Genomic DNA, 15,406 nt, shown 5'->3' on the forward strand with positions numbered 1-15,406 from the left:
CAACTCAAGATCACTTTTACTCCACACACAGAGACACATACAAAACTCTAGATCGCCTTTACTCCACACACAGAGACACATACAAAACTCTAGATCACCTTTACTTCACACACAGAAACACATACAAAACTCTAGATCACCTTTACTTCACACACAGAAACACATATAAAACTCTAGATCACCTTTACTCCACACACAGAGACACATACAAAACTCTAGATCACCTTTACTTCACACACAGAGACACATACAAAACTCTAGATCACCTTTACTTCACACACAGAGACACATACAAAACTCTAGATCACCTTTACTCCACACACAGAAACACATACAAAACTCTAGATCACCTTTACTCCACACACAGGAACACATACAAAACTCTAGATCACCTTTACTCCACACACAGGAACACATACAAAACTCTAGATCACCTTTACTCCACACACAGAAACACATACAAAACTCTAGATCACCTTTACTCCACACACAGAAACACATACAAAACTCTAGATCACCTTTACTCCACACACAGAGACACATACAAAACTCTAGATCACCTTTACTTCACACACAGAAACACATACAAAACTCTAGATCACCTTTACTCCACACACAGAAACACATACAAAACTCTAGATCACCTTTACTCCACACACAGGAACACATACAAAACTCTAGATCACCTTTACTCCACACACAGGAACACATACAAAACTCTAGATCACCTTTACTCCACACACAGAAACACATACAAAACTCTAGATCACCTTTACTCCACACACAGAAACACATACAAAACTCTAGATCACCTTTACTCCACACACAGAGACACATACAAAACTCTAGATCACCTTTACTTCACACACAGAAACACATACAAAACTCTAGATCACCTTTACTCCACACACAGAAACACATACCAAACTCTAGATCACCTCTACTCCACACACAGAAACACATACAAAACTCTAGATCACCTCTACTCCACACACAGAAACACATACAAAACTCTAGATCACCTTTACTCCACACACAGAAACACATACAAAACTCTAGATCACCTTTACTTCACACACAGAAACACATACAAAACTCTAGATCACCTTTACTCCACATACAGAAACACTTACAAAACTCTAGATCACCTTTACTCCACACACAGAAACACATACAAAACTCTAGATCACCTCTACTCCACACACAGAAACACATACAAAACTCTAGATCACCTCTACTCCACACACAGAAACACATACAAAACTCTAGATCACCTTTACTCCACACACAGAAACACTTACAAAACTCTAGATCACCTTTACTCCACACACAGAAACACTTACAAAACTCTAGATCACCTTTACTCCACACACAGAAACACATACAAAACTCTAGATCACCTTTACTCCACACACAGAGACACATACAAAACTCTAGATCACCTTTACTCCACACACAGAAACACATACAAAACTCTAGATCACCTTTACTCCACACACAGAAACACATACAAAACTCTAGATCACCTTTACTTCACACACAGAAACACATACAAAACTCTAGATCACCTTTACTTCACACACAGAAACACACACAAAACTCTCCCTCACCCTCCATTTGGCAAATCTGACCGTAACTCTATCCTCCTGATCCCTGATTACAAGCAAAAACTCAAACAGGAAGTACCAGTGACGCGCTCAATATGGAAGTGGTACGATGAAGCACCTATTCCCAACTTAACCCTCCAAGACAATGTGCAGTAGGGCATTTGTACCCAGTCAGGCACTAATGCGTCTGTCTAAATCAGGCCTAACTGAATGATAAGAAGGGTGAAATATTATTTAGAAAGACAATAGTGTAATGATGAGTTTGTGTTATGCCTATTTATCAGCTGCAAATAATTTGACCCTGCGCGCCTTGCTGGTTGATGCCATTTGCTTTGTAAAAATAAGCTGTTATGGGACTGTTTTATTTACTGTAACTCTAATCAAATGTATTTTAAGGGAAATAAAATAAACATTCTACATGTTGCAGTTGGCCTTTAGCGTAATGCAAAACATATCCTTGACTCTATCCAGGGAAGCAAACGATGCCAGCCCACTGGATGAATGACAACTGGATGGAATGGGCGATAATTGTGCAAGTTACTTCACAATCAAACTTAAATTAGGCCTAACTGAATGATGAGAGTGAAGAGGTTGATTTAATTTAGAACAACAGTGTAATGATTAGTTTGTGTTATGCCTATTTATGAGCATTGGCGCTCATGTTAATAATTTGGCCACGCGCCTTGCGGGTGGAGACCATTCACTTTTACGTTTTACCTTCGTGTTACAGGATTGTTTTATTTACTGTAACTCTATTCCTAATCAAATGTATTGTAAGGGAAATGAAAACATTCTACGTGTTGCCGCAGGCCTTTAGAATAATGCATAACATTCCCTTGACTCTATCCAAGTTGATGAGCGGAAAACAAACCAGTCAGCCTGCACAGCCGACCCATCGAAACTACATCTAAACTATATCGAAACAAATTTAACACATAATAAGAGTTAGCCTATAGACAAGATTAAATTGACAATAATCTGATGAGTTATCAGTTGTCATATTGTACATGAAGGGATGGGCACATCTTGTAATTGACAGATGCAGGGAAAGGAGCATCAATTCATTCATGTTGAGGAGCATTTCTGTGGGGAAAAGCCCACAGAAAGCCCTTTTGTGGGGAAAAACTCATTTTGATTGGCATGGCCTGGCTCCCCTGTGGGTAATGTGTTTTTACTGTAAGGGAAACCCAAATAGGCTATAGGCCTACATTTTTTCTAGGACGTAGCAGAATTATACAAAACTTTTCCTTGACTTTATCTAAACAAATAACTATTTGTTTAATATATATTTTTTAAATATATTTCCACAAACATTTATTCATGCATCTGATGCATATACAGTCGAAAAAGGTATTCAACTGTAAGTTTTGACAATGACAAAAATATATATTTTCACAAAGTCTGCTGCTTCAGTTTGTATGATGGCAATTTTCATGTACCCCAGAAGAGTGATCAGATGAAATGCAATTAATTGCAAAGTCCCTCTTTGCCATGCAAATGAACTGAATCCCAAAAACATTTCCACTGCAATTCAGCCCTGCCACAAAAGGACCAGCTGACATCATGTCAGTGATTCTCTCGTTAACACAGATGTGAGTGTTGACGAGGACAAGGCTGGAGCTCACTCTGTCATGCTAATTGAGTTCGAATAACAGCCTGGAAGCTTTAAAAGGAGGGTGGTGTTTGGAATCATTGTTCTTCCTCTGTCAACCATGGTTACCTGCAAGGAAACACGTGCCATCATCATTGCTTTGCACAAAAAGGGCTTCACAGGCAAGGATATTGCTGCCAGTAAGATTGCACCTAAATCAACCATTTATCGGATCATCAAGAACTTCAAGGAGAGTGGTTCAATTGTTGTGAAGAAGGCTTCAGGGCGCCCAAGAAAGTCCAGCAAGCTCCAGGACACTCTCATAAAGTTGATTCAGCTGCGGGATCGGGGCACCACCAGTACAGAGCTTGCTCAGGAATGGCAGCAGCCAGGTGTGAGTGCATCTGCACGCACAGTGAGGCAAAGACTTTTGGAGGATGGCCTGGTGTCAAGAAGGGCAGCAAAGAAGCCACTTCTCTCCAGGAAAAACATCAGGGACAGACTGATATTCTGCAAAAGGTACAGGGATTGGACTGCTGAGGACTGGGGTAAAGTCATTTTCTCTGATGAATCCCCTTTCCGATTGTTTGGGGCATCCGGAAAAAAGCTTGTCCGGAGAGGACAAGGTGAGCGCTACCATCAGTCCTGTGTAAAGCATCCTGAGACCATTCATGTGTGGGGTTGCTTCTCAGTCAAGGGAGCTCACTCACTCACAATTTTGCCTAAGAACACAGCCATGAATAAAGAATGGTACCAACACATCCTCCGAGAGCAACTTCTCCCAACTATCCAGGAACAGTTTGGTGACAAACAATGCCTTTTCCAGCATAATGGAGAACCTTGTCATAAGGCAAAAGTGATAACTAAGTGGCTCGGGAAACAAAACATCGATATTTTGGGTCCATGGCCAGGAAACTCTCCAGACCTTAATCCCATTGAGAACTTGTGGTCAATCCTCAAGAGGCGGGTGGACAAACAAAAACCCACAAATTCTGACAAACTCCAAGCATTGATTATGCAAGAATGGGCTGCCATCAGTCAGGATGTGGCCCAGAAGTTAACTGACAGCATGCCAGGGCGGATTGCAGAGGTCTTGAAAAAGAAGGGTCAACACTGCAAATATTGACTCTTTGCATCAACTTCATGTAATTGTCAATAAAAGCCTTTGACACTTATGAAATGCTTGTAATTATACTTCAGTATTCCATAGTAACATCTGACAAAAATATCTAAAGACACTAAAGTAAAATATGAATGAAATGAAATACTTATTTTCCACCATAATTTGCAAATAAATTCATTCAAAATCCTACAATGTGATTTTCTGGATTTTTTTCCCTCATTTTGTCTGTCATAGTTGAAGTGTACCTATGATGAAAATTACAGGCCTCTCTCATCTTTTTAAGTGGGAGAACTTGCACAATTGGTGGCTGATTAAATACTTTTTTGCCCCACTGTATCCACATAAGTGTCCTGCCTCATGATGCCATCTATTTTGTGAAGTGCACCAGTCTCTCCTGCAGCAAAGCACCTCCACAACATGAAGCTGCCACCCCCGGGCTTCATGGTTAGGATGGTGTTCTTCGGGCTTGCAAGCCTCCCCCTTTTTACTCCAAACATAACGATGGTCATTATGGCCAAACAGTTCTATTTTTGTTTCGTCGGACCAGAGGACATTTTGCCAAAAAGTACAAACTTTTCCCCCATGTGCAGCTGCAAACCGTAGTCTGGCTTTTTTATGGCGGTTTTGAAGCAGTGGCTTCTTCATTGCTGAGCTGCCTTTCAGGTTATGTCGATATAGGACTTGTTTTACTGTGGATATAGATACTTTTGTACCCGTTTCCTCCAGCATCTTCACAAGGTCCTTTGCTGTTGTTCTGGAATTGATTTGCACTTTTCAAACCAAAGTACGTTCGTCTCTAGGAAACAGAACGCGTCTCCTTCCTGAGCGGTATGACGGCTGTGTGGTCCCATGGTGTTTATACTTGCGTACTATTGTTTGTACAGATGAACGTGGTACCTTCAGGCGTTTAGAAATTACTCCCAAGGATGAACCAGACTTGTGGAGGTTTACAATTTTTTTTCTGAGGTCTTGGCTGATTTCTTTTGATTTTCCCATGATGTCAAGCAAAGAGGCACTGAGTTTGAAGGTAGGCCTTGAAATACATCCACAGGTACACCTCCAATTGACTCAAATGATGTCAATTGGCCTATCAGAAGCTTCTAAATCCATGATATAATTTTCTGGAGTTTTCCAAGCTGTTTAAAGGCACAGTCAGCTTAGTGCATGTAAACTTCTGACCCACTGGAATTGTGATACAGTGAATTATAAGTGAAATAATCTGTCTGTAAACAATTGTTGGAAAAATGACTTGTGTCATGCACAAAGTAGATGTCCTAACTTACTTGCCAAAACTATAGTTTGTTAAAAAGAAATTAGTGGAGTGGTTGAAAAACAAGTGTTAATGACTCCAACCTAAGTGTATGTAAACTTCTGACTTCAACTGTAACTATTCAGACCCTTTCCTCAGTACTTTGTTGAAGCACCTTTGGCAGAGATTACAGCGTTGGGTCTTCTTGGGTATGACGCTACAAGCTTGGCACAACTGTATTTGGGGAGTTTCTCCCATTTTTAACTGCAGATCCTTTCAAGCTCTGTCAGGTTGGATGGGGAGTGTTGCTGCACAGCTTTTTTCAGGTCTCTCCAGAGATGTTAGACGGGGTTCAAGTCCGAGCTCTGGCTGGGCCACTCAAGGACATTCAGAGTCTTGTCACGAAGCCACTCGTGCGTTGTCTTGACTGTGTGCTTAGGGTCGTTGTCCTGTTGGAAGGTGAACCGTCGCCCCCAGTCTGAGGTCCTGAGCGCTCTGGAGCAGGTTTTCATCAAGGATGTCGTTGTACTTTGCTGTGTTAAACTTTGCCTCGATCCTGACTAGCCCCTGAAAAACATATCCACAGCAAGGTCCTGCCATCACCATGCTTCACCTTAGGGATGGTGCCAGGTTTCCTCCAGACGTGACGCTTGGCATGCAGGCCAAAGAGTTCAATCTTGGTTTCATCAGACCAGAGATTCTTGTTTCTCATGGTCTGAGTGTATTTAGGTGCCGTTTGGCAAACTCCAAGCTGGCTGTCATGTGCCTTTTACTGAGGAATGGCTTCCATCTGGCCACTCTACCATAAAGGCCTGATTGGTGGAGTGCTGCAGAGATGTTTGTCCTTCTGTAAGGTTCTCTCATCTCCACAGAAGAACTCTGGAGCTCTCTCAGAATGACCATCAGCGTGTTGGTCACCTCCCTGACCAAGGCCTTTCTCCCTTGATTGCTCAGTTTGGCCGGGGCGGCCAGCTCTAGGAAGAGTCTTGATGGTTCCAAACTTCTTTCGTTTAAGAATGATGGAGGCCACTGTGTTCTTTGGGACCTTCAATGCTGCAGAAATGTTTTGGTACCCTTACCCCAGATCTGTACCTCGACACAAACCTGTCTCGGAGCTCTACGGACAATTCCTTCGACTTCATGGCTTGGTTTTTGATCTGAAATGCACTGTCAACTGTGGGACCTTATATAGACAGGTGTGTCCCTTTCCAAATCATGTCCAATCAAGTTAATTTACCACAGGAGGACTCCAATCAAGTTGTCGAAACATCCCAAGGATGGTCCATGGAAACAGGATGCACCTAAACTCAATTTCGAGTCTCATAGCAAAGGGTCTGAATACTTATGTAAATAAGGTATTTCTGTTTTTTATTTGTAATAAATTTGCAAACATTTCAAAAAACCTGTTTTCGATTTGTCTTTATGGGGTAATGTGTGTAGATCCATTTTAGAATGAGGCATTAACATAACAAAGTGCGGAAAAGGTGAAAGGGTCTGGATACTTTCTCGAAGGCACTGTATACAGCCAAGTTAGCGTTACTCATTGTGTATTTATTCCTTGTGTTATTATTTTTCTATTATTTCTCTTTTTTAATCTCTGCTTTGTTCAGAAGGGCCAATAAGTGAGCATTTCACTGTTAGTCTACACCTTTTGTTGACGAAACACGTGACAAATAAAATTTCATTTGATTTGTTGTTGATCTAAGAACCAGGGGATGATAAATATCTCTAAGAGAAGAGGTAAACAATAACATCTCTAAGAGAAGAGGTAAACAATCAGAGAGGAAGGGGGATGTGGCTGCTTATTGCCATTCAAAGGATAGGGGGCTTTTAGGTTCCCCTTCAGGCTCTGAGACGGGGCCTCATGCCCTTACCTGTGGGGACCCAAGGCTGACTGATGGTCTGCCAGGGGGGGATCGTAGATCGAGCGGATCGCGAGCATATAAACGGTAGTGTTTATGTACTGAGGACTAGGCCGACTAGGCCACTGTCCAAGCATTTCAAAGAGAGTCAGTCCATCTCAGTCCATCACTGCTGCTGCTCTTGACCTTGCCAGGGAGAGTAGGTTTTCTCTCTGGTTTGATTTGAGTAAAAGACAGATTTGAGGATTGAGAATTGAAAAGGGAGATAGGTGTTGATGGTTCGTGCAGATGTGAGATCAGATCGGGGTGGTGCTACAGCTTGCTCTCACTAAGCCTCCCAAAGAACAAGATGAGACGGATAAAAGAAGGGAGTAGTACAGCAGAAGATATGGGAGTATACAGTACCAGTCAAAAGTTGACACACCTACTCATTCAAGGGTTTTTCTTTATTTTTTATATTTTCTACATTGTTGAATAATAGTGAAGTCATCAAAACCATGAAATAACTCATATGGAATCATGTAGTAACCAAAAAAGTGTTAAACAAAGCAACATACATTTTATATTTTAGATTCTTCAAAGTAGCCACCCTTTCCCTTGATGGCAGCTTTGCACACTCTTGGCATTCTCTCAACAAGCATCATGAGGAATGCTTTGCAAACAGTCTTGAAGGATATGCTGAGCACTTGTTGGCTGCTTTTCCTTCACTCTGAGGTCTAACTCATCCCAAACCATCTCAATTGTGTTGTGGACATGTCATTTGATACAGCACTCTATCACTCTCCTTCTTGGTCAAATAGCCCTTACACAGCCTGGAGGTGTTTTTTGAGCCATTGTCCTGTTGAAAAACAAATGATAGTCCCACTAAGCGCAAACCAGATGGGATGGCGTATCGCTGCAGAATGCTGTGGTAGCCATGCTGGTTAAGGGTGACTTGAATTCTAAGTAAATAATAGACAGTGTCACCAGCAAAGCACGTCCACACCATCACAACTCCTCCTCCATGCTTCACGGTGGGAACCACACATACGGAGATCATCCGTTCACCTACTCTGCATCTCACAAAGACACAGCGGTTGGAACCAAAAATCTCAAATTTGGACTCATTAGACCGAAGGACAGATTTCCACTGGTCTAATGTCCATTGCTCGTGTTTCTTGGCCCAAACAAGTCTCTTCTTGTCATTGGTCTCCTTTAGTAGTTGTTTCTTTGCAGCAAATCGACCATGAAGGCCTGATTCACGCAGTCTCCTCTGAACAGTTGATGTTGAGACGTATCTGTTACTTTAACTCTGTGAAGCATTTATTTGGGCTGCAATTTCTGAGGCTGGTAACTCTAATGAACATATCCTCTGCAGCAGAGGTAATTCTGGATCTTCCTTTCCTGTGGCGGGCCTCATGAGAGCCAGTTTCATCATAGCTCTTGATGGTTTTTGCGACTGCATGTGAAGAAACTTTCAAGGTTCTTGCAATTTTACGGATTGTCTGACCTTCATGTCTTAAAGTAATGATGGACTGCCATTTCTCTTTGATTATTTGAGCTGTTCTTGCCATAATATGAACTTTGTCTTTTACAAAATAGGGCTATCTTCTGTATACCCCCCTACCTTGTCACAACACAACTGATTAGCTCAAATGCATTAAGAAGGAAAGAAATCCCACAAATTAACTTTTAACAAGGCACATCTGTTAATTAAAATTACTTCCAGGTGACTACCTCATGAAGCTGGTTGAGAGAATCCCAAGAGTGTGAAAAGCTGTAATCAAGGCAAAGAGTGGCTACTTTGAAGAATATAAAATATATTTTGATTTGTTTAACACTTTTTTGCTTACAACATGATTCCATATGTGTTATTTAATAGATTGATAGATAATTGATGTCTTCACTAGTATTCTACAATGTATAAAATAGTAAAAATAAAGAAAAACCCTGGAATGAGTAAGTGTGTCCAAACATTTGAATGGTACTGTATGTCAACAGGGAATATAGGAATAGGATCATACAAAATAGGGAGTTGTAGAAGGTTATGCTTAGGATAATGTATATATTAAAAAAATAATCCCAAGGTGCGGGTCAGGTGAAGACTAGAAGATAATTGCCTTTTTGAGTTTTCAACCCAAGGTGCAATCCATCCAATCCTACTTTAATACCTCCTCAATATCTCCAAAGTCGTTCCAAGCCTAACGAATCCTTTTGACATGACTGATTTTATCTGTATCAAACAACCTGATGTGGATGTTGCTTCACCTGACTAACCCAATACCGCCTAAAGCCCATGGACTTTCATATCTTGCCGATGTAGGTATATTTTTTAATGCAAAAGCCATTTAGTTTCCAATGGATTTAACTACTGGAGGGACACATACCTGCTACAAAACTTCAGATATATGAGGTATTAAACTGACTCCAGTTTTGAAGAGCACTCAATTCACTTGGCAGGTGTATGAAAGCTGGGGTGTGGCCCAGATCGGAGCGGTCTGCTTTTGATCATCCGGTGCTTCTCTGTGGAAGTCTCATCTGTGGTTTAAAGCCTCCAGGTGATCAGGGACTGGGGCTCTTTATATCTATCCCGGTTCTGTTTTTGAAATAAAACAACTTTTTCTTCCCCTAGAAAGGACTTCAATGCAAGGTCTTGAAACCAAACGATTTGCCATGGGTATAGAGGATATGAATTTCCATGGATGGAATTGGACATTGTGAGAAAAAAAATACTAGTCCGGATTTGCGTAGCCATCTGAACTCGCTGACACTTGTTGTCTTTCCCCTAAGCAGGTTAGGTTATCACTGGCCGGGCAGACAGTCTCCTCTTCCCAAGTCTTGGAGAGAATAATTCCTAATTTTAACAAGTCCCCATTATTCCATAAATCCCCCTCTCCGACCACGTCCAACTTTGTATCAGCACGGTAGATCCCCCAGTTTGGAGAACAATGGAGGGTTTGATTCCATCCCTCCTGTAAAACTGGGAGCCACTCAAAGGGTTGTTTTGATGGTTTATTATAGACGACCCAGAAGAAGTTTCCAATAGAGAGAACCTAAGCGATGCCATGCCAACGCTTCTCTCCCCTTCTCACCTTGATTACACACACCAAGATGATATCTGGGAATCCAAGACTCCCCCAACAATGAAATCCTTTGTTGTGATTGCAACATGTGTTTCAGGGAACACACACACACACACATACAATAAAAGTCAGGGCTTTTTTACTACAGACAAATCAATGTCAGTCCAACTTTTCTTGGCTTTCTGGAGGAATTTAGAGAGTTTGAGAGAGAGTTGGAGAGAGAGAGAGAAAGAGAACAAGAGAGAGATGAGAGACAATAACAGTGAAAGAGACACACTATAGACTAAGAAAACAGAGAAGGAGAGAGACATTGCGATAGAAGATAAAGAGGTAAATAGAGAGAAAGATATTGTTCACATTCTCATCTGTATCCTGGACTGCTCTGACGCAGAGGTGAGTCACACAAACGCCATCTGCCCTGTTCCTACCACACCCCTGCCAGGATGCCTATCTGTGCCCGCTCCGGCTTTTGGGCCCGGCTCATCAGCTCTCCTCCTCCCAGGTGTGAACGATCGCCTGTCCGATGACTAAAGCTGGCTATTTCCACCAACGCACCTCATCTCTTCTCCTTTATTAAATCCCTATCACCCAAAGCTCTGACTCACTACCCCAGACTTACACACGTAGGGGTCAGCGTTAATTATGGCCCCTGTCACATAGCCTAGCCTCATCCTCTCATCCTCTCCTGTCTTCCCCCTCCCACACACCACCCACCTCCTTTCCCCCCGTTCTTCCCTCCGGTTCACCTACCAAGTGTCTAACCTTGTCTGTGAGAGCAGGCCTCCGCAGATCAGCAGAGCAAACAGTTAGATAATGTGGCTCGTCACTGGTAAATAAGCTCATTAATGTCCCTTTGGCTTTGTCATAGGATAAACAATTGTCAATAACTGATGTAGGTTGGACCAAAGTTAAATATACTAGCGGCCTACCTACCTGTGTAGATCTCTGCCTCCGAGGGGTCCTCCACCCGTTTATGCTGGATGATGTAATCAGACACCTTGTAGCCAATCAGGGGCTCCACATCCAGCCACTCCAGGGCCACCATGGTGCTGGAGGGCTCTAGGTGAGGGGCCAGTCTGAGCCTGACACAGACAGAGAGAGGAAGGAGGTGGGTCACTTTAATTCAATAACAATATTTGAAGTCAACAGCACTGAGGACTAGTTTCCCAGGAACATTGAGCTTACTCCTGAGAATCTCAGTTAAAAGTGTTTTTAGTCCAGGACTAGGCTTACTTTGTGTCGGGGAAAGCAACCCTAAGAGTCTGTTAATAAAATGTTGAGACCAGATATAGGGAGCAAGTTGGAATCATCAATGCATCCATTCGACAAATCAAACAAGCAAGTAGGTCCATTCAAATTAATGTGGAAATCCACCGGAGAGTCATTGCTCATCCAATGCCTTGTATCTCTCTCCAAAAGTTCTGATGGTTTCAATAGCTGGGGTGTATGATGACTCAAAACAGAGCTGGGGTAAGAGAACAAGATACACTGTTATTTCTTGAGAGTGAGCACTGGGGTGTTTGGACTGGCCTATAGCAATTAAAGGTTGGTCTCAGCCCTAGGGATGGTTGTTACAACTCCAACATTTCTCCCTAGGCTTGGATAGATGGGAGGTAGGCTCTGACTTACACAGGCTGCCTCAGGGGACTGCAGTTGGGAAGGCCGTCTTTGCTGAAGGCACTCAAGTCACAGCGACACCAGTTGTCGATGACATCTCCCTTGCCTGCACACCAGTATGAGCTCATCGTGGCGCTCTTGAAGGCCTGTGAAAGGTAACAGGTGAGACAAATGCAATTATCTTCCGTACATCGCCCTTCTGTGACGCCCTGAGTTATCCAGGCTCCAAGATGTCTGTTGCTACCACCCCTGTGCATGTCCCAACCACCCCCCCCCCCGATGTCCGCCCCGGAATCGTCACACACTGGGGGCTCACAGGTTTAATCACCTCCGCCACCGGAAGAGTCGCGGCGGCGAGGGTCTGATGATACGTGACTGAGTAGCCTTGGAGAACATGTCATGTTCCTGTCTTGTTTTAATTGGGAATAGTGACACATAAAGGTCAGTGTGTGTATGTGTGTGTGTGTGTGTGTGTGTGTGTGTGTGTGTGTGTGTGTGTGTGTGTGTGTGTGTGTGTGTGTGTGTGTGTGTGTGTGTGTGTGTGTGTGTGTGTGTGTGTGTGTGTGTGTGTGTGTGTGTGCGTGAGAGAGAGCAAGTTAAACAGAGAAAGAATATTACTTCTCTAAGAGGTCAAAAGGCCAAAAAGATATGCATTTCCTCAAACTCATTAAACCGAAACATCGTCAAGATCATGAGTGTGTACCACTTCAACTCAAACTAATTGGCAGGTAGCCTAGTGGTTAGAGCGTTAGGCCAGTAACCGAAAGGTTGCTGGATTGAATCCCTGAGCTGACAAGGTAAAAATCTATCGTTCTGCCCCTGAGCAAGGCAGTTAACCCACTGTTCCCTGGGCGCTGTTCATGTTGATTTAAGGAGGCTGCATCTCTCTGATTCAGAGGGGTTGGGGTAAAATGCAGAAGACACATTTCAGTTGAAGGCATTCAGTTGTACAACTGACTAGGTATCTTCCTTTCCTTTTTAAATTGTTCTGTTTCATCAGGCCAACCACATGCCAATATTACAGTTAAAGTGATCAAATAAGGTGACGTCAGTGCTTTGGCAAAGGAGAGTTCAGGGGAGTTCGCAGGCACTTTGGCTCCCTGTCACACCGGCCAATCAATGGAGCACTTAGTTATTTATGTAAGCAATTGGTTGACAGCGCCGACCCGCGCAGACTGCTGAGGGACACGCTTGATCGCGGTCATCAAACACCTGCACAGAGACACCAGAAAACATCCGGAAACCAGTCATCCAGAGGAGAGGACACCGAATGTGTCTTAAAGGCATTGTCAGTTTTGTTTTTCAAATTCGTTTTGGACTACTGACTGTCCAAACATCTGTCCTTGAGCTGTTTTGGTCTATTAATGTTCTGTATTATGTCATGTTTTGTGTGGACCCTAGGAAGAGTAGTTGCTGCTTTCGCAACAGGTAATGGGGATCCTAATTCAAATACCAAATGCCAAACAGCAAGTTACAAGTGACCAAATCGGATTTGTGTTTGTTCAGACAGCAGTCATTTGCTGACATGGCTAAGCTAGTTGTCATAGTAACGACGAGTGTGTGCGCAGTGGTGTAGGCTTATTGGTGGTGATCGTGCTTCCTATCACTCAGAAGTTATGTAGCAAGCTAAGGTGACAACAATGTCTGCCAGGGATGTTTCCCAGTTGCTTAGAATGTTCAAAATCATAGTGTAAGAAGACCTTTAAAGCCTCAAAGGATAAGATGATCCAACTTTCAAAAATATGATTTTTGGATTTGCGAAATAACGGTCTAAAAACCACTTGAGAGCAAATAAATCAGATTTGACCATTCAGACACAAGTCACATGGCCAAGAATCAGATTTGTATCAGACTTCAAACCACCTAGGTGACTTGAAATGTGGCTTGAAATATCAGATTCCATGTCCTACAACAGTCACAATGAGAGGGGCAAGTCAACAGATGAGAAGTTCTTTCCCAGAGCAGAGATGGTCAGGTCTAAACTCATCCACAGCTTCTATTTGCTCGACCAGATACAGGAGGAGCAGGGAGGAATCCCCAAATATTGCACCAAGGATGTTTTAGGTCAAATCAGCTTCCTGATCTGAATGAGCCTGACCTCAGACAAGGAGAACTACACCAGTCTAACGGGGAAGAACACACACCAGCTGGTGTGCTTTGAGATCTCGCCCAGAGTGGCAGCACCATCACCGTGGACCGCCGTCGCCAGGGACGACTGCATTCTAGAGAATGTTATCCTCCTCGCAATCTCCAAAATACAACAGTCACAAGACAACCTTGTTTGCCCGTCGTAAAGGACCATTCACCGAAACTGATATAGCTACAGTGGGGCAAAAAAGTATTTAGTCAGCCACCAATTGTGCAAGTTCTCCCACTTAAAAAGATGAGAGAGGCCTGTAAATTTCATCATAGGTACACTTCAACTATGACAGACAAAATGAGAAAAAAAATCCAGAAAATCACATTGTTGGATTTTTAATGAATTTATTTGCAAATTATGGTGGAAAATAAGTATTTGGTCAATAACAAAAGTTTATCTCAATACTTTGTTATATACCCTTTGTTGGCAATGACAGAGGTCAAACGTTTTCTGTAAGTCATCACAAGGTTATTACACACTGTTGCTGGTATTTTGGCCATTCCTCCATGCAGATCTCCTCTAGAGCAGTGATGTTTTGGGGCTGTTGCTGGGCAACACGGACTTTCAACTCCCTCCAAAGATTTTCTATGGGGTTGAGATCTGGAGACTGGCTAGGCCACTCCAGGACCTTGAAATGCTTCTTACGAAGCCACTCCTTCGTTGCCCGGGCGGTGTGTTTGGGATCATTGTCATGCTGAAATACCCAGCCACGTTTCATCTTCAATGCCCTTGCTGATGGAAGGAGGTTTTCACTCAAAATCTCACGATACATGGCCCTATTCATTCTTTCCTTTACACGGATCAGTCGTCCTGGTCCCTTTGCAGAAAAACAGCTCCAAAGCATGATGTTTCCACCCCCATGCTTCACAGTAGGTATGGTGTTCTTTGGATGTAACTCAGCATTCTTTGTCCTCCAAACACGACGAGTTGAGTTTTTACCAAAAAGTTCTATTTTGGTTTCATCTGACCATATGACATTCTCCCAATCTTCTTCTGGATCATCCAAATGCTCTCTAGCAAACTTCAGACGGGCCTGGACATGTACTGGCTTAAGCAGGGGGACACGTCTGGCACTGCAGGATTTGAGTCCCTGGCAGCGTAATGTTACTGATGGTAGGCTTTGTTACTTTGGTCCCAGCTCTCTGCAGGTCATTC

At 42.9% G+C, this 15,406-nt stretch overlaps 1 protein-coding gene across 1 annotated transcript in view; it reads right to left on the reverse strand.

The window, feature by feature from the left end:
* The window catches only part of LOC120020998 (astrotactin-2-like), a 521,153-nt gene that overhangs the window by 80,706 nt on the left and 425,041 nt on the right, over nucleotides 1–15,406 (reverse strand). The window contains exons 20-21 of the mRNA XM_038964662.1: nucleotides 12,124–12,257; nucleotides 11,428–11,576 (exon numbers count right to left, since the gene is read on the reverse strand). Of these exons, the coding sequence (XP_038820590.1) occupies nucleotides 11,428–11,576; nucleotides 12,124–12,257 (283 nt within the window). The remainder of the gene's footprint in view (nucleotides 1–11,427; nucleotides 11,577–12,123; nucleotides 12,258–15,406) is intronic.

The sequence above is a fragment of the Salvelinus namaycush genome, chromosome 26, assembly GCF_016432855.1.
Source record: "Salvelinus namaycush isolate Seneca chromosome 26, SaNama_1.0, whole genome shotgun sequence".
NCBI lineage: Eukaryota > Metazoa > Chordata > Actinopteri > Salmoniformes > Salmonidae > Salvelinus > Salvelinus namaycush.